This window comes from Pseudorca crassidens, chromosome X, assembly GCF_039906515.1.
Source record: "Pseudorca crassidens isolate mPseCra1 chromosome X, mPseCra1.hap1, whole genome shotgun sequence".
Lineage (NCBI taxonomy): Eukaryota > Metazoa > Chordata > Mammalia > Artiodactyla > Delphinidae > Pseudorca > Pseudorca crassidens.
In genome coordinates this window covers 133,112,822-133,130,425 of record NC_090317.1, presented here as the reverse complement: position 1 = coordinate 133,130,425, position 17,604 = coordinate 133,112,822, and the positions used below count along the sequence as shown (strand labels likewise).

At 49.0% G+C, this 17,604-nt stretch overlaps 1 protein-coding gene across 2 annotated transcripts in view; it reads left to right on the top strand.

Moving 5' to 3' along the window:
• The window catches only part of LOC137217201 (CD99 antigen-like), a 31,776-nt gene that overhangs the window by 1,041 nt on the left and 13,131 nt on the right, over nucleotides 1-17,604 (top strand). For both annotated transcript variants that reach the window (XM_067723798.1, XM_067723799.1), the window contains exons 2-6: nucleotides 12,552-12,584; nucleotides 13,857-13,895; nucleotides 15,158-15,199; nucleotides 15,837-15,905; nucleotides 17,179-17,223. In XM_067723798.1, coding sequence (XP_067579899.1) covers nucleotides 12,552-12,584; nucleotides 13,857-13,895; nucleotides 15,158-15,199; nucleotides 15,837-15,905; nucleotides 17,179-17,223 — 228 coding nt within the window. The remainder of the gene's footprint in view (nucleotides 1-12,551; nucleotides 12,585-13,856; nucleotides 13,896-15,157; nucleotides 15,200-15,836; nucleotides 15,906-17,178; nucleotides 17,224-17,604) is intronic.

The window sequence follows — 17,604 nt, the reverse complement described above, 5'->3', positions numbered from 1 at the left end:
CACCCAAAAAAGTGTCAGGAGAAGGACAGGACGCCCGGGACGCCCACACTCCCCAGCCAACCTGGCCTGTTTCTGGTTCTTGCCTGCGTTTTTCTGTCTTTCTCCTTTTAAAATGGAAGTTGAGATCCAGTTTTCCTGTCTCTCTCTTCTTTGAAAAGGAAAGTTGGGATCGTGCTGGGCGTGGCATAAAAAACGGGTTTCTCCGACTAACGGTTGTTTTCTGTCCTTACGTGGTTATTTTTAAGTGCACAGCCACTAGGGCAGTGTCTTTTCAGGAGTGGTCTGGTCGGTGGAGGACACGTTTTAGGAGCCAGACACAGGACAGAGAAGGCCCGGTGTTTACCTGGAAATTTCCAGCTCAGCGCTAGAGGTTGAATGTTGAGCCCTGGTCCCCCGCCTGATTTTTATTTTAGGGAGGATTTGCTAATCGATGTCTGCATTTTTAAAATGTGTGCCACGTATTCTAGAAGTTGTGTGTTCGTTGCAGGCTTTAGAACCAATTCAGCCTGATCCACGGGAAACTCTTGGAATAGTTTACAGCTTGGTGGGGAGGGCCTGGGATGGGTTTCCTGTTTCTCTGTTTCCTGCCCTAAATCCCACCTAGCTGCCTCACCACAGAGTTCTTCATTAGTGGTTTTTTTTTTTTTTTTCCTGCCATGTGGTTGAGTCCCATCTGCTCACGAGAATTTTTCGTGCACCCCCCTGGCTACACCTTCATTCATGTTTCGTGAGTTAATTGTCCTCTGAGCCCTTAACTGTGTGCCTCGCCCCAGAGAGATGGATCACAAGGGGTTCTGGTCGCCCAGGAAGGTACCATCTGCTGGGGGGAGGGAAACATCTCACCAGGCAGATAGGACACAGGGCCGAAGAATGGTGACAGTCCCACAGTTCAAGGACTCCGGGGTGGGGAACACAGCCTTGGCCAGTGCGAGGGTGTGGCTGAGTTGGAAGCTGTCTCTGCTGACAGTTGTTTTTCGTGTGTTTGTTTTTTAACAGCTTTCACGTACAGGTTGTATTCTACCCTGTATATAAAATGTGTAATTTTTAGAAGAAACCCAGAGCACCGTTAGCCTAGAATTGCCTGATTTCTATGCAGGTTGCTCCCAGCTACTCGGGGTTGGTTGATGCTTTCAGCCAGCAGATGTTGGGGCTTGAATGGCAGGGGGATGGGAGGGGGGCACAGAGCAGCGCGGGGGTGGAGAGCCAGCCTCGCCCCGAAAGAACAGAGGGAGAACAGAGCCTTGATACGTGCTGATCTCTTGGAGGGCGCCTCCCCCGCCCCTGCCTGATCCTTCTGGGGTCCGAGGCAGGGAACGGACTGTTCCTAAGATACAAATGGGGTTTTATCAGGAAAGTTTGCTTTCGAGTTGCTGAAGTTCAGAACACACTTCCCTCTAGAAATCGGGGTTTGGCTTCGTTTCCATTCTGGCTACAGGCGTCCATTGAGTCGGGGGTAGATCTTCATCGGGGTGCAGGTAGCACTGGCCTGGTTTCTGAGGCCTTGGGACCCAGGGCTCTTGTGTTCCCAGGTTTTTCTGGAAATCCCCGTGGGACAGCGTGGGGTGGAGAGACGCAGGGGCCCTAGAAGGCAAGAGGCAGCTTCAACTTTCAATGGAGCCCTGCTTCCTCCCGCCACCAGGGACACTTGGCCATGTCTGGAAACGTTTGTGATTGTCTCAACTGTAGGGGGCGTGCTCCCGGCATGTGGCGGGTGGAGACCAGGGCTGCTGGTCCACAGCCCGCAGTGCCCAGGACGCCCCGTATTAGAGTCACCCAGCCCCAATGTCAGTCGTGCTGAGGCTGAGACACCCAGACCGAGCATGGAGACTTAATATAAACCATTTATCTATGTATCCATCCATCCGTCCGTCCATCCATTTGCCTACCTGTGGCTGTGGTTTGCAACCTGGGATGACTTGGTTCCCCAGGGGGACATATGACAGTGTCTGGGGACGTTTTTGGTTGTCACACTGCGGGGAGGGGGTGCTCCTGGCATCCGGTGGGTGGAGACCAGGGAAGCTGCTGCACACCCCGCAGTGCCCAGGACGCCCCGCATCAGAGGGTCCTCCAGCCCCAATGTCAGTCGTGCTGAGGCTGAGACACCCAGGGATTTGTGTCACACGTTCCAGGTTGCTGGTGGCTGGGGGTTTGGTTTCCGTAGTCTTCCTCCAGGTAGGACACTTACATCCCGGGTTTTAGAACTCCTGGCACCTGGGCGACCTAAGTGCGGACCGGGTGGGAAATGGGTCCAGGAAGGTGCTGAATCCAGGACCCCACACTCCGTGCCAGCCTCTGCACAGTAGCCAGTGCCGTTCGAAAATCCAGAAACGCCTATAGGGAAAGCGACACTTGCGGGGCAACTGCTAGGTTTCCGGGGATTCCCTCCTCATCCCCGCCCGAGCAGGTGTGGCTTCTCCGGCTTCCCGTCCGGCTATTCCTGTTTCTGCCTGCCACGCAGAGAAAGTGAGTTTCATTGTCCTGCCTGCGTGTTCGGCTCTGATAAAAAGTTAATTGCGTGTTATTTCCTTTAGGGCTTTGGCTTTTTCTTCATTCTCAGTTTATGATGGTTCAACCCCCCCCTTTTTTTTTCCATCTGGAGATATGAAAATACTTGATTTGGGGGGGCGGTTTCTTCATGGAGGGAGATGCACTTTTCTTCATCTGGGTGATATGCTGATTGTTCGGAAAAAGAATGCAGGTGGTCGAGTAGTTATATCCATCCGACGTGTAGGAGGCAGGGTTTTCACGGATGAAATGTGGAATTTTTTCCAGCTGAGGTTTTCCTCCCAAAGGAGACTGACTACCACACACATGGAGCCCATGTGTTTGTTCCTACTGAGATTTTCCAATCACGGTGGCTTCTTTTAGGGAGAAAAGAATCCCATGCTTGTGTATGACTTACAGACGGGGTTAGAAAGAAGACGGAGGTTGTCTTGGGGTGAGGTGTCAACTCATTCAGCGTCCTGGCTTTCCACAGAATCCTTCAGACACCCAGCTGTTGGAGGACGCCCAGCCCTGGTGGCAGCTGGGAAGACACATCTGGCACAAGACATCTCACGGAGTCCCCATGTGGTTTGTTCTGACACCCGGGTGTCCGTCCCATGTAAATCAGTGGAGATTGCCCTTTGATCTCCTTTGCCAGTTCTTAGGGTTAACGATGGAGTGTGTGTTTACAGATCTCCGAAAGTCCTTTTGGGGGGATGCAGTGGTTTTGGAAGCGTTTTCTGCAGACAGAGGGGTGTGTTCTAACCCTCAGAGGATGACACATACTTGAAAATGAACTACCCGCAAGCACTGTTATCAACATGGGTTTCGTGATACAAGTCACGGCAGCCCCTTCCTGGCGGTAGTGTTTACCAGAGCGTCTCTGGTGGAACAGGGAAGGTGTTGTTGGGGAATTAGAATTCAACCCAACATCAACCCAGAAAGCCTCTCTGCCATGGTAAAAGGGAAAGAAACCCATTTTATGATTGAGTGAGCGTGACGCCAGGATGTGACGTGCATCACAGGTGACCCACTAAGGCCGCAAAGACGCACTTTTAAAAGTAGCTAAGTAAATGTCACCCGTTCTATACAGGTCGTCAAAACAGGCTCCTTTAGCCACTGAAAATATTTACCCACCTTGGAAAAGGACAGAGAAAGATCTTCTGGAAGCAAAGGGCGAGGGAAGAGAAGTCTCTTCCTTCGTTTCCACCAGGGCTTTTATTTTTAATTTACAGTCCCTTCCAACCTTATAGGACAAAGACCCACATCACACACACATGCACACATACACACACATGCACACAGACACACACACATACACACACACACATACACACATAGACACTTCAGTCACAGTCAACAGCCGTGAATATTCTGTTATATTTGTGTCCTTCTGGGAGAATGGCCAGGTTGTGTAGGATACACAAATGGTTGGTCTTAGGAGATGCTGCCGTATTGCTTCTGATTTTGGCTTTATCCTCCCAGGGAGTTCTGGTTGCCCACCCAACACTACATGTTCTTTTTTTGTTCGTGCCTAATCTCTTGGGTGAAAGAGGTTAACTAACCAGAATTCCTATGTGTATTGACCTAATAATAGGACAGGCACACCTCAGAGAGATTGCGGGTTCGGTTCCAGACCACCCCAGTAAAAGCAAGTCACATGAATTTTTTGGTTTCCCAGTGTATGTGAAAGTCATGTTTACATTAGACTGTAGTCTGTCGAATGTGCAGTGACATTATGTCTTAAAAAAAAAACAATGGGTCTTCCCTGGTGGCGCAGTGGTTGAGAGTCCGCCTGCCGATGCAGGGGACATGGCTTCGTGCCCCCGTCCGGGAAGATCCCACATGCCGCGGAGCGGCTGGGCCCGTGAGCCATGGCCGCTGAGCCTGCACGTCAGGAGGCTGTGCTCCGCAACGGGAGAGGCCACGACAGTGAGAGGCCTGCGTACCGCAAAAAAAACCGAAAACAAAACAATGAACATGGCTTAATTGAAAAATACTTTATTTCTAAAAAATGCTAACCATCCTCTGAGCCTTCGGAGAGTTGTAGTAGTAACATCAAAGATCACTGATCAAAGGTCACCGTCACACACGTATCATAATGCAAAAGTTTGAACGATTGCGAGAATTACAAAATGTGACACAGAGAAATGAAGTGAACAAAAGTTGTTGGAAAAGTGGCACCAATAAATTTGGTCGAAACAGGGTTGCCCCAAACCCTCAGTTTGTAAAAAACATAGTAAAGCTAAATGCAATAAAATGAGGTCTGCCTGTGTCTTTCACATCTGCATCTGTATCTGTCCACATAGGGACACAGGAGTTCCTTTTTTTTTTTTTTTTGCTTTTTGGAATCTCCTGTTTGTATTCTTCGCCTAATTCTTTTTTTAAAAATTAATTAATTAATTAATTTTTGGCTGTGTTGGGTCTTCGTTGCTGCATGCGGGCTTTCTCTAGATGCAGCGAGCGGGGGCTACTCTTCATTGCGGTGCACAGGCTTCTCATTGCGGTGGCTTCTCTTGTTGCCGAGCGCAGACTCTAGGCGCGTGGGCTTCAGTAGTTGTGGCACGCAGGCTCAGTAGTTGTGGCTTGCGGGCTCTAGAGTGCAGCCTCAGTAGTTGTGGCGCACGGGCTTAGCTGCTCCGTGGCATGTGGGATCTTGCCGGACCAGGGCTCGAACCCGTGTCCCCTGCATTGGCAGGCGGATTCTTAACCACTGCGCCACCAGGGAAGCCCCTCTTTGCCTAATTCTTATGGCACTTTTGGGAGTCGGTACACGGCTGTGTTAGTTTCAGCTTTGTCTTGAATGACTCGGTGTGGCCACCGTCTCGCTACTCGTATTATTTTTTAAAAATCCCGTAAACAGAAAACCAGAAACTTCCTTTTTTTTTTTTTCTCCCCCTAGAGTTAGATACAAACTCTCTAAGTGGTGTTTTTCCAGTGGCGATTAGGGACCCTTGGACAGGCTGGGAATGTAGTGCACGTCCAGCAGCGTTGAAACAAGGAAGATCAAATAGATTAGAGTAGAAAACACCAGCATACTTTACCCATGCTTTGCTAAGTAAGCATCGGTGTGGCTTCGGTGCCAGTTCAGCTGTCTGGGTGGACTGGGCCGTGTCGTAAAATGTCTTTATTTCCGCAGAAGGCAGGCGGGGGCGTTTGAAACCCATTGCAGATCTGAACCCCTTTTCCATCGCTCTTGCTTTCTGCACTTGGACGTTTTTGATAGAATCCCTCTGTTTTCAAAAAGGGCCATAAAGCCGCAGGGCATCAGCAGCTTTTCAAAGAGCCAAGTAATGACTCCCAAGGGTGCTTTTGAGAAGGAAAAAAAAAGAGAGAGAGAGAGAGAGAATTCATTTTCATTGCTGCCTGTTCACCGCCCTTCGTGAGAAGGCAAAGAGCCAGACCTGTTGTATTCCGGGACTTGGAAGGCATTCGTCATCCGCAGACAATGCAGCCAGCGAATTCCGGCTGTTTCTGTTTGTGCATCCGCAGGGCGTTCCACCCTCCCCTCCCCCTCGCCTCCCCTCGCCTCCCCTCGCCTCCCCTCGCCTCCCCTCCCCTCCCCTCCCCTCCCCCTCCCCCCGCCCTGACTTGACTCAATGCTGAGGAATTAATTAAAGACTAGTGGCCTGGCTGGAGTGAGGTAGCGCTGGACAGGTGTGATTGATGATTGATTGGTGCATGGATGATAGATAGATAGATCATAGGTTTATAGAGGATGGATGGATAGACAGACAGATGGTGGAAGATAGATAATGGATAGATGATAGATAGACACAGGATAGATGGAGAGATGTCAAAAGATAGATGATGGATGGATGAATGGATGGATAAAAGACGATAGATAGATGCGACAGATTAGATAGAAGATAGATAGATAGATGATAGATAGATAGATAGATAGATAGCTGCAGTACCTATCTCAAGTGGTTGCCAGTTGGAGGGGGCCATTATCTCACTGCTCTGAAACCACCAGCACCTAGACTCACCGTAAGCACATCACCAGGCAGTGGGTTATAATCTCTGCATTCCTACAAGATAAGGAGCTGACTCAGAGTTGGGGAAGGAATCAGCGCATGGGAAGGACAGAGCAGAAGATGAGTCTCAGCTGGGGTGTGGACTGCATCCTGCTACCACAGAGAAAGCTTTCCTGGTCACCTCTTGGAAGGCAGATGCTGGTTCCCCTACAGTCCCGCCCCCAGATCTCTCTCCACCCTACGCTAACTTCCATAAATGCTGATAGATCTGGTCCATCTGGATGCACCCACGGTGTCTACATTGCTCCATATCCTGGGCTTCTCATGATGTTCTCCCAGGCCGGCATGTCCTCCTTCACTCCTGCTTCTTGTGATAGGACCATTTGCCCAGATTCTCAAAATGAAAAGTCAGCTTTCATTCCTGCCAGCTCCTTCTCCCATATCCGATGTTAGCGAATCCTGTTGATTTCATTTTCTAAATCTTTCTCCACCTATGCTCCTGTCTCCATTTCTGCTTTCATTTTTAAGGCTCCCCCCCCCCCCAAAATCCTTCCAGGAAGAATACAAGAAGCCCTTAACCATTTTCTTTCCTGGATGCTCAGGTACTTTGAGAAGGCCTGGGGACTCCCCCTCAGAATAACATTTCTTTTTAATGCATAAAATAAAATACATAGGACTGCCAGGGAAACGGATTATATTAAACCAGCCACCCAGTGTGCAGGGGAAGAAGATGCTGGCCTTAGCTGAGGGTGTTGGCAGAGCCTGGACCAGGACAGCAGAAATGAGAGAGAAGGGACCAGCTGTGTTAAGGAGTAGTAAGGAAATAAAAATCTATACTAGTGGCTTGCGAACCGGCCCCCAGAGTTTTTTCTTTAATTGGCCTGGGGCACAGCCTGGGTCTCGGGACTTACGAGGTCTCCTTGGATGTGCAGCCAGAGATGAGAACCAAGATCTGTATTTGAGCTTCAGAAACTGTAATATGCATAGGAATCACCCATGGAAATGCTTTAGTCTGGCTGGGAGGGATGCTGAGGGCTTCCTGTAGGAGGGCAGCCTCTTATCGGGGCTTTGAGGACTGAATAGGAGTTTTCCTGGTATGGACAGAAGAGATTGGCATTTACGGCCAAGTAGAGGATTCGAGGGAAGCCCCAAGGACGGACAAGGTGCCCAAACTGTATGACCCCTCAAATCATTCACAGGATGCTGGGGGGATTGTAAATTTTCGAGGGACATAGAGTGACATCTATTGTATTTCTATAACATCTTACCGAAAAACCTGAGTGAACTTCTTGGCCATAGTAGTGATTGTACCATCCATCCTCAGCATTCAGATTCCATATTTGCAAATCTGCCTACTTGCTACAATTTATTGGTAACTCCCAAATTGATACTGAGTTCAGGGATTTGTGCCCAGCTGCAAAAACACGGAGTCACCTCTCCGGTCTTAGATTGTAAACAAGTATCTGTGTCGTGCCGCATTTTTGTGCTTTATGCTTGCGATTTTGCTTCTAAGCATGAGAAGGTTGCCGCGTGCCTGAAATACGTGTATGAGATGAGCTTCCTTTAGGCAGGAGAAAGAGTGCTGTGAGCATCAACAGTCTAGATTAAATAAGGTCAAATTCCACAGAAACATGCATGAAACAAGGTTATGTGCGATTAGCTGATGGCGGTGTGACCTGAGGGCGCAGGGACTTAACCCTGGAGTTCCCCAGGAGCCATGATTGAATATTATTAGCTCATTCAGCATTTCCGGCGACTGTAAGAACAGAACCACTACGGATGACGTGCCTTGACTGTGATTAATAAACAGAACTGTCAGGTCTAGGTTAGGGGCCTTGGGCCAGTTTCTGGAGATGCAAAGCCTCTGTGAACTGATCAAGTTTGGGGCCTTCTGACGGGTCATTTAGGGCCAGTGTGAAGGGCAGGGCGGTGACCCAGGGTGAAGGGTGATAAAATTGGAAATGGGTTTGGGGCTTTGAGTCAGATCCTGGAGGTTATCTTTCAGGGTGACAATGACTTGGTTTCCTAGCTCAGGGAGACGGAATTTACCAGGGTCCTAGAACTACCTCCCTACAGCCGGGATGAGGGTCCTGGGCCACTCTTGCCATCCCAGCCCACCCACCAGGATCAGCACCACCTGGAGGTTGTTAGAAATTCAGATTCACAGGCCCAGCTCCCACCCACTGAGTCAGTGTCTTTGGGATCGGGGCCCAGGAATCTGGGCTCCCCAAATTCTAAAACTCACTGGTCCACGGCACCCGGAGCCCAGCCCACAGCGTCCCCAGATGCTCTGGGTTCTTCCAAAGCTTGACCCAGCCCAGAGTGGCACCCCCAGGGTTATGGTACAAGAGAAGAACCTTTCCCCCCCTTGTCACAAAATCTGTAAGGCAGAATGTTCAATGACATGGCTCGAGAAACGGCAAAACGATGTCTGGAGCAATTCCTTCCTAGCTACAGAAAAGTAAGGGCATCTCTAATATTTAGAAATAAAATAAGAGCACGGGCTTCTCATTGCGGTGGCTTCTCTTGTTGCGGAGCACGGGCTCTAGGCTCGCAGGCTTCAGTAGTTGTGGCTCACGGGCTCAGTAGTTGCGCTTTGTGGGCTCTAGAGCGCAGGCTCAGTAGTTGTGGTGCTCGGGCTTAGCTGCTCCGTGGCATGTGGGATCTTCCAGGACCAGGCCTCAAACCCATGTCGCCTGCATTGGCAGGCGGATTCTTAACCACTGCACCACCAGGGAAGCCCCATCTATGTTTTGTTTCTGTTCTAGTTTTGTTTCCAGTATATTTCACTTCTATTTCCATTTGTATAATTTATAAGCTCCGTGTATAAATTGTGTAACTGATCATCTCTATAAATTATTGTCAGTAGTATTTATATCCTCGTTGTGATGTCTACGTCAGTGCGCCACCCTGATGGAATTTAAGGGAAACCGGATTCGGGCCTCGTGCTGTGCGCTCGTCACTTGCACAGTTCATGGTTGTGGAACCTCAGATTCGCGGTTCAGCGGGTTTGTGAGGCACGTGCAGCTGCACAGCTCCCCAGGAGGAGCCGGCGCCCAGGGTGGCCTTGGGGACGTCCTGGGGCTTGTCCTCGGTCTCGGGAGGAGGGAACCGAACAAACAGATGGGTGGCGGGGGAGGGTGCACGGCGGTGGGGGAGGGCGCACGGCAGGGGGTGTGTGTGCTGTGGGGATGACTCAGGCCCTGCGTCTGGCGGGGCCGCCTCACATCTGGAGGTGTCCCCTTCCGCATCTGGAGGTTGGAGGGGCCGCCTGGAAGCTGCAGAGGCGGTGCAGGCTGCCTCCGATGGGCTGGGCAACGGCAGCCGGAAGAGAAATGCCTGGGTGTCCCCCTCGGATGCCCGGCCCCTCCCCCAGCCCCACTGGGTCTGCTGTTCTGGGTTTTCGTGCGGGACCCCGGGGGCTCAGCAGAGGGCTCTGAGTTGAGCCGTGACCTCTCCTCTAAGCGAGGCCACGTCAACGGTACTCAGGAGCCCAGATGCACGGGGAGCGGGGCAGGGCACGGGGAGCGGGGCAGGGCACGGGGCCCAGGTGGGCTGCGGAGGCTCCAGGCCCTGGACACGGAGCTACCAGGCAGACAGACAGACATGTGCACACACACGTGCACGCATGCTCACACGCAGGGCACAGACACGCATACATACACAACACTCACGACGCATATTTGCGCGCGCGCGCGCCCATGAGCACATACCTGCACCGCACACGCACCAGTGCACGTGGACATGCATGTGCACAGGTACACGTGGGCACGCGTGCAGTTCACCCACATGCAGTGTGCACGCCCGCGGGTGCACGTGCTCACAGACACGCGCACACGAGTATACTCACGTGCACATCCGTACACAGACACACCCACACAGGAGCATGCGCGCACACGCATCACGTGTAGCAACATCTTACGTTCAAGTGTGTTGCTGTTGGTTTCAACATTCCAAAGAGCCTTGTCTGCTTGTTCTTTCCAAATCCCCGTCCAAAACGCAGCATCGTCCGCTCCTTGAATCGCTCTGTTTGGGGTTACTTGCCTCGCCCCGCCACCGTCAGGTGTGGAGGCGTCCCGATGGCAGGGGCGCTGAATATCTCAGGAAGGTCCCAGCGCCGTCGCTTCGGCAGAGGGAGCGTAGAGGGAGTGATAACGGTTGTGGGTCTCTAGGCAGACGTACAGGACCAGAGACGCGCATGTATGTGTAGGCTTTGCACCTGCCCGGGGGGCTCTTCGGGGCTGAACAAATCCCACCCTCCCCAGCCGCCCTGGCTACCACGTGGACATCTGCCACATGCTGCAGGAACAGCTGAAACCACACCTGTCCCTTCCGGGCTCTGAGATCCAGAAACCAGCGCCCCTCCCCCCGCGAGGGCTGGGGTCCGTCCGACGCAGGGCCTTCCCAGATGCTGCTGCTTCTGCTGCCTGTTGTTTTGTTTGTTTTTAATTCGGGGGCACATCTCATTGTTCATGTCGTAGTTTTTATGGAAGTAGAGTTGATTTACAATATTAGTTTCAGGTGTACCGCAAAGTGATTCCGTTATATATATATGTGTATATATATATATATATATATACACATATATATATATAGCAGATTCTTTTCCCATGTAAGTTATTACAAGATATTGAATAGAGTTCTGTGTGCTCTACAGTAGGTCCTTGTTGTTTATCTGTTGTATATATAGTCATGTGTATCTGTTAATCCCATACTCCTAATTTATCTGTTCCCCCCTCCCTTTCCCCTTTGGTAACCGTAAGTTTGTTTTCTATGTCTGTGAGTCTGTTTCTGCTTTGTAGATAGATTCATTTGTGTCGTAGTTTAGATTCCACATATAAGTGATATCATAGGGTGTTTGTCTTTCCCTGTCTGACTTTCTTCCCTTAGTATGACAATCTCTAGGTCCATCCACGGTGCTGCAAATGGCCTGATTTCATTCTTTTTTACCTGCCTGCCTGTTCTTAATACACACGTGGAAAATCACACACACACAAATACACTTCCCAAACTGCACGTAGACACACTTACACATGGGCACACGCCCAGACTACACACGTGCACATATAAAACCCCACATATACACATACACTACACACACCACAAATACACACATGCCAGCTGCACTTAGACACACACATGTGCACACATGCAAACCACCCACATACCTACACACAAAACCCCGTGGATCCCAAACAACTCAGTAAACGGACACACACACACACCCCCAATCGCTCACACACATAGCTGCGCGCACACACACACACACGAGAGAGAGAGAGAGAGAGAGAGAGAGTTACAGGCTGACACCTGTCTGTGAGACCTTCAGGGGGACTGAACACATTGCAACCTTCTGGAGGCCCCCGGGGATGAAGGTGGCTTGTTACACGCCCAGCACTTCCTGACATGGGACACGTGTGCTCTTTGCTTCTGCCCCTGCAGGACGATCCTCTGACCTGCTGTCACCCTCCTTTCCGCTGACCGGACGGTCCAAGTGGCCTGTTCCCCGATTCCCTAACTGTGCTTTCCTTCAATCCATCATTAATTGGATAGAAATAGAAATCGTATTGAAATTGCTTTAGTAAAGCGGTAGCAACAGGATAGAAGCACCGTGGAATTAAAGGCAGTTTCCCCCCTTCTCTGGGATCACAGGAAATTTAAAAGAAAATGTACCTTTTTCCGGGTTGTCTGGTGTTTCTACGAGAAGTACATTTTGGTCGCGTCATTACAGAGATGTTGCTAATCTGAGGGGTTTTTCTCTCCATGTTTTTTCTCCATCATGTATTGGAAATCGTTACTCACCTATTTCAAAACATCTGCTTTTTTAGACTAACGCACGTGCAGAATTATCACAGTTTCCCACTAATTTAATTGCTGCTAAACTCTAAGGTTGTCCATAATGTAAAACCTAAGCTGACATGTTTTTACGTTTACGCATGAGAGTGAATATTTCAAATGAGAAATCACAGCATGTGATGCATTTTCAAAGCCGCCAGACATCTCAAAATCATGCCCTTTTTTAATTGTCTTCTTAATTTCCCAATTTACTTTTATTTGACTTATTTCTAATTGGACTCTTTTTTCTTTTAGGCCAAGATTTTGATTTATCGCATGCCCTTGATGGTGAGTAACATTAAAACATTTTGTGAACTACAGGGAATATTTCACTGGACTATAGTAAATCTTTTGAAATATGTCTTACTGTGATAACTAGACTCACGTAGGACGAGGAAAATCAAGATGCCCTTGTCAGGGTAAATGAACCTTTTTTGGTGGAATAATTTCCACGTTCTGTGGTGGTGAATGAATGCCACGTGGGCTTGCCATGCGCTTGGGGAAGGGGCTGGTCCCCCGTGGGCTGGTCCCCCGTGGGCTGGTCCCCCGTGTGCTCACTGATTCCATCCCTTGGCTGGTGGCTGCATGACCCCAGTCTCTGCCTCTGCCTCACGTGCCTCTATGTTTTCCCATTTCCTTCTGATAAAGGCACTCGTCTATAAGGGTCTGTGCTAATCCACTGTGGCCACATCTTAACCAGTGTTTCCAAATAAGGTCACGTTCTGAGGTTCCCAGTGGATGTGAATTTGGGAGCCCAGTATTCAACCGAAAGCATCTTTTTTTTTTTCTAATTGGAGTACAGTTGCTTTACACCGTTGTGTTAGTTTCTGCGGTACAGCAAAGTGAATCGGTCATACGTATACCTATATCGCCTCTTTTTTGGATGTCCTTCCCACTTAGGTCACCACAGAGCACTGAGTAGAGTTCCCTGTGCTCTACAGTAGGTCCCGTTAGTTACCTAGTTTATACATAGTACGGTATGGATGTCAGGGCCCCAAGATATCTTTTTCACTCCTGGGGTCCGATGCAGAGGTGTGAGTCAAAACCGTGAGGGCAGTAGTATTCCCCAAAGCCAGCGGGGGTTACGTCTTCTTCTTGATGATGGAACCCTCACTGGCTGGTGGGGAGAGATGCCGGGGAGGTGTCTGTGGTCCTAATGGCCTCAGCCCACACTGCCTGGGTTGCCTGGGGGTCCCAAGGAGCAAAAGGTGTGCTGCACGCAGTGAATGTGCACAGCCTTTGAGGGTTCCTTGTCCCTCCTTCTCCCACACAGGTCCCGGGCTCTCCCTTGTGTCCTGTGTTCTCCCGGGTTCCCCTTTCACTCACAGTCCCCCCACTTGGCGTCATGAGGTGGGAGGGGTCCTTGGTCTCGGTGGCAGCCATGGTCGACATCATCCTATGTTCCTGTTGCCGTGGGTCCTCCAGTGCTTGGCCACTGCCAGGAAAAAACGATGCTTCAAACGTTTTCTGAGTCTTTTTAAGGAAAACAGAACAGTGTCGGGAGTTGCCTTCTGTGTCCCAGCTGCAAGTTTTACTGACAGAAATGTCTTTTCTCTTTAGACAAGAAACCCACTCCGGTCCCACCAAAAAAAGCCACCGGTAAGAAGCAAAGGCGCCCAGCGTGCAAACCCAGCCGAGAAATCGTTGTCGTGCGCCCCAGTTTTCCCAAGAGCTGGGTGAGACGTGGTCAGCGATTCACCGGCTCTGGGTCCAGCCTGGTTAATATTTGAATTATGCTGGGATGCGGGTGCTTTCAAGACCACAGCAGCTGTAAGAGAACGGGCGCTGACACTTTGGCGAGATGCGTTTGGGTCCCCTGGAAGGCATCTCGGGATGCCTTTTTCCTGAGTGTCTGTCCCTGGTTTTGGATACTCATTTCTTGGCAGGAACAGTTTTAGGACCCTGGGACCCTCCTATAACCCATGAGCAAACTTCGATCTCAGCCTCTAGGAGGAGCCTACTAGCTGTCACTAACCCTTTCCAATAAAAGTCAGGAATCAGACCGATCATGGAACTGACCAAGGGTCAGATTCATTGGTGGTTAGTCACCCACAGTAAAATCGATGCCCAGAGTTACAGAGCTCTTATCACTGATTTTTTTAAAAATGTGATAGCTCTCTTCAAATGTTGGGCTTCTCATCTAGAAGGGCATCTTATGAGGGAAAAGATAGCCTTGTTCAGAGCCAGGTCCTTGACCTGTGCAGGCACGCGGAGGATGCTGGACCAGTCATTATTGAAGAATGGACTTTGCTCCCTGGGGCAGCAACGGTGTTTCCCAGTCGTGACTCGTGATGGGTCAGTACATCGTGTTGGGTGGATACACAGGCTCACCTAGATGTTGCTGGGACTTGCAAAGAGTCCTTAAAACTAAGAAGGCAACCTCAGAAGCCATCAGGAGTTGTCATATCATTTTGTCAAGCACACCTGGGTCAGCTGAATCATTTTCTTGGTGGGCACAAGCCCAGATCTGGCCTCAGACTTCCCCCCTTAACTCGTACTATCTACCTTGTGGAAGTTGTTGGCAACTTGGTAGGGGAAGATGCTAGGATGAACAGTCCCCGGGGAAGAACTGTCTGCAGGCGGAAGTTGGAATTTCAACTCGGTCCATGGGCGTACTTGATTTATAAATTACTTTCATTGTTTTGGTTTGGTTTTTGCCTTTTATTCCTTTCCTTGGAGAGAAGGATGATGTGGATACGGTCAGGAATTTGGTTTTTCTGTTGAGACGTTGGTCAGACTGGTATTCAGGAAAGTGTTTGGAGATGTGGAGATGCAGTGTTTCCTCCATCTATTAAGGAAGTCATTTCTGTTCCTCGTTTCACCCAGAACTTCAGTATTAACTATCTGTTTTTCTCCTTTAGATGATAACTTCAATTTAGAAGATGCCCTTGGTGGAGGGAACAGTAAGTGGTACCTCTTAAATCTCCTATGTGTCTGACTTGCTTATTTATCATTGCAAAGAGGCTTGTCTCTTTTAAATAAGTCGAATTCGTTTTTACCACGAAAACCTAAGGGATAGATGTATTGTTTGTTGTGGTTGAGTTTTTCTGGCTTTTATCCGTAGGCCTGCTTTTATTTTAAAGCTCTTACAGTCTTTGGGGTGATATAAGACAAACTGAATGTCCTTGCCAGGGCTGGCCTCGTGGGTGCGTAGGGTCACACAGGGCTCCACACTCAGAAGGGCTTCCCTCCTTGGTGGACTGCTCTGTGGCCGCCATATTGAATTTCTTAGTACAGTTTAAGCAAGGGACTCTGCATTCTCATTTTGCCCCGGGCTCCGCAGACTCTGTAGCTGGTCCAGCCATCTGCTTTATTTTCTATTGGAAATACATGAATTTAAGTATTGCAGCTGAATGATGATGGAAAGAAGTCCACAGGTGCCTGTGTGTATGGGTATCCCCATCATGACAAAGTACTTGCCCCGCCGTGACAAAGGACACGCTTCCGTTTCTAACTGTTCAGTAAACCACCTGTGTGCAAGTGCACGTTTTGTTGTTTTGACTGCAAAGTGCTCATAATTGCACTTCTCCTCTTTTACAGATGACCCGGTGACACCCGAAGCACCCAAACCAAAACCTAATCCAAACCCCAAGCAGCCCGGCTCTTCTGGTAAGACCTTCTCGCCCCTGTGGGTTCTTGTGTGTTTTTCAGAGTACAGCGATTTCCATGTCAGCTGAAAGGAGGTAATTTCAGATTTAGCGCGATCTTACTGTGAACTCTCTGCGCGAGGTAATGCCCATCTTCCAGTCGTGGAAAACAGTTTTCAAAAAGATATTTTTGGTTCGGGGTTGATTTTTAGTTTGCTGATTTAACTTCCAAGGTTTTAATGGAAACTTTAAAACATTAAATGTAAGATTTTAAATATAGAGAATCAATATGGAGAAACGTATCAGCTTGTTCTTTCCCTTTAGAGAAGCTCTTGGTTTTGTTTTTTTTTTTTAAAGGTTTTTGCCGCCTTTTTTCGGACACATCATAGTATTCTCTGAGTATTTGACCAACATCAGTGTTCTGAGTTGAATGGCTGTTGAAACTTCAGATTTTGAGTTGGCTTTTTTGATTGTTTATACATTTGTTTAATTTTTAATGCAGAAAAGTAGAAATACTGTCCATCCTCTACCACAGTGAAGATGGTTTTTCTCCCTAGTATTTTATATCAATTTAAATGAAACAACTGTTAAGTAAAACTGTCAATCTTTTATTCACACTGTGTCATAACATTATGTTTTGCTTATTAGTATTCCATAAGCATTTTCTTATGCCATTTAATAATTTTTATCATATGACTTTTCTTGGCAGTTATATACTGTCATAACTAATCCCTAATTTTGAAAATGTTATGTTTCTCTGCTATTTTAGAAGTATGAGTTGCAAAGCAAATTGAAGCCACCTTCATATGCTTTCTTATGGTTTTATTTCTTTTTTTTTAATAAATAAATTATTTTATTTATTTACTTATTTTTGGCTGCGTCGGGTCTTCGTTGCGGTGCGTGCGCTTCTCATTGCGGTGGCTTCGCTCGTTGCGGAGCACGGGCTCTAGGCGCGCGGGCTTTAGTAGTTGCGGCACGCGGGCTCCGTAGTTGTGGCTCGCGGGCTCGGTAGTCGTGGCGCACAGGCTTAGTTGCTTCGCGGCATGTGGGATCTTCCCGGACCAGGGCTCGTACCCGTGTCGCCTGCATTGGCAGGTGGATTCTTAACCACTGCGCCACTGGGGAAGTCCAGTAATTGTATCTTTGAAAGATTCCTTCCATAGAGTAGTACGTGTATGGGGTTCCCCGCCACCCCATGTCTGCTTTTGATTCTGATACGTTTCCCTTCACCCCAAGACATCAAGATGCTCCCGACGGTTCTGATGTGAGACATGATGCTGTCTTTTTCCTTCTAGATGGCTTTTCGGATTCGGACCTTACTGATGGGACTTCAGATGGAGGTAGGGTTCCCCTCCTTTTTTTGTCTCTCTCTCTCTTTTTTTTAATCTTTTGTCTGCGCCGCGCGGCATGTGGGATCTTAGTTCCCCGACCAGGGATTGAACCCACGCCAGGAAGGGCAGAGTGTTAACCACTGGACCGCCAGGGAAGTCCCTCAGTTTTTTATTTTATATTGGAGTAGAGGTGATGAACAATGTTGTGTTAGCTTCAGGTGTAGAGCAGAGTGAGTCAGTTCTACATAGACACGTGTCTGTTCTTTTTCAAATTCTTTTCCTGTGTAGGTGATTACGGAATATTGAGCGGAGTCCCCTGTGCTCTACCGTAGGTCCTTTTCCACCTCTGTCTTTAAAATCTTAGGTCCATGTGGAGGCAAAGCAGTATTT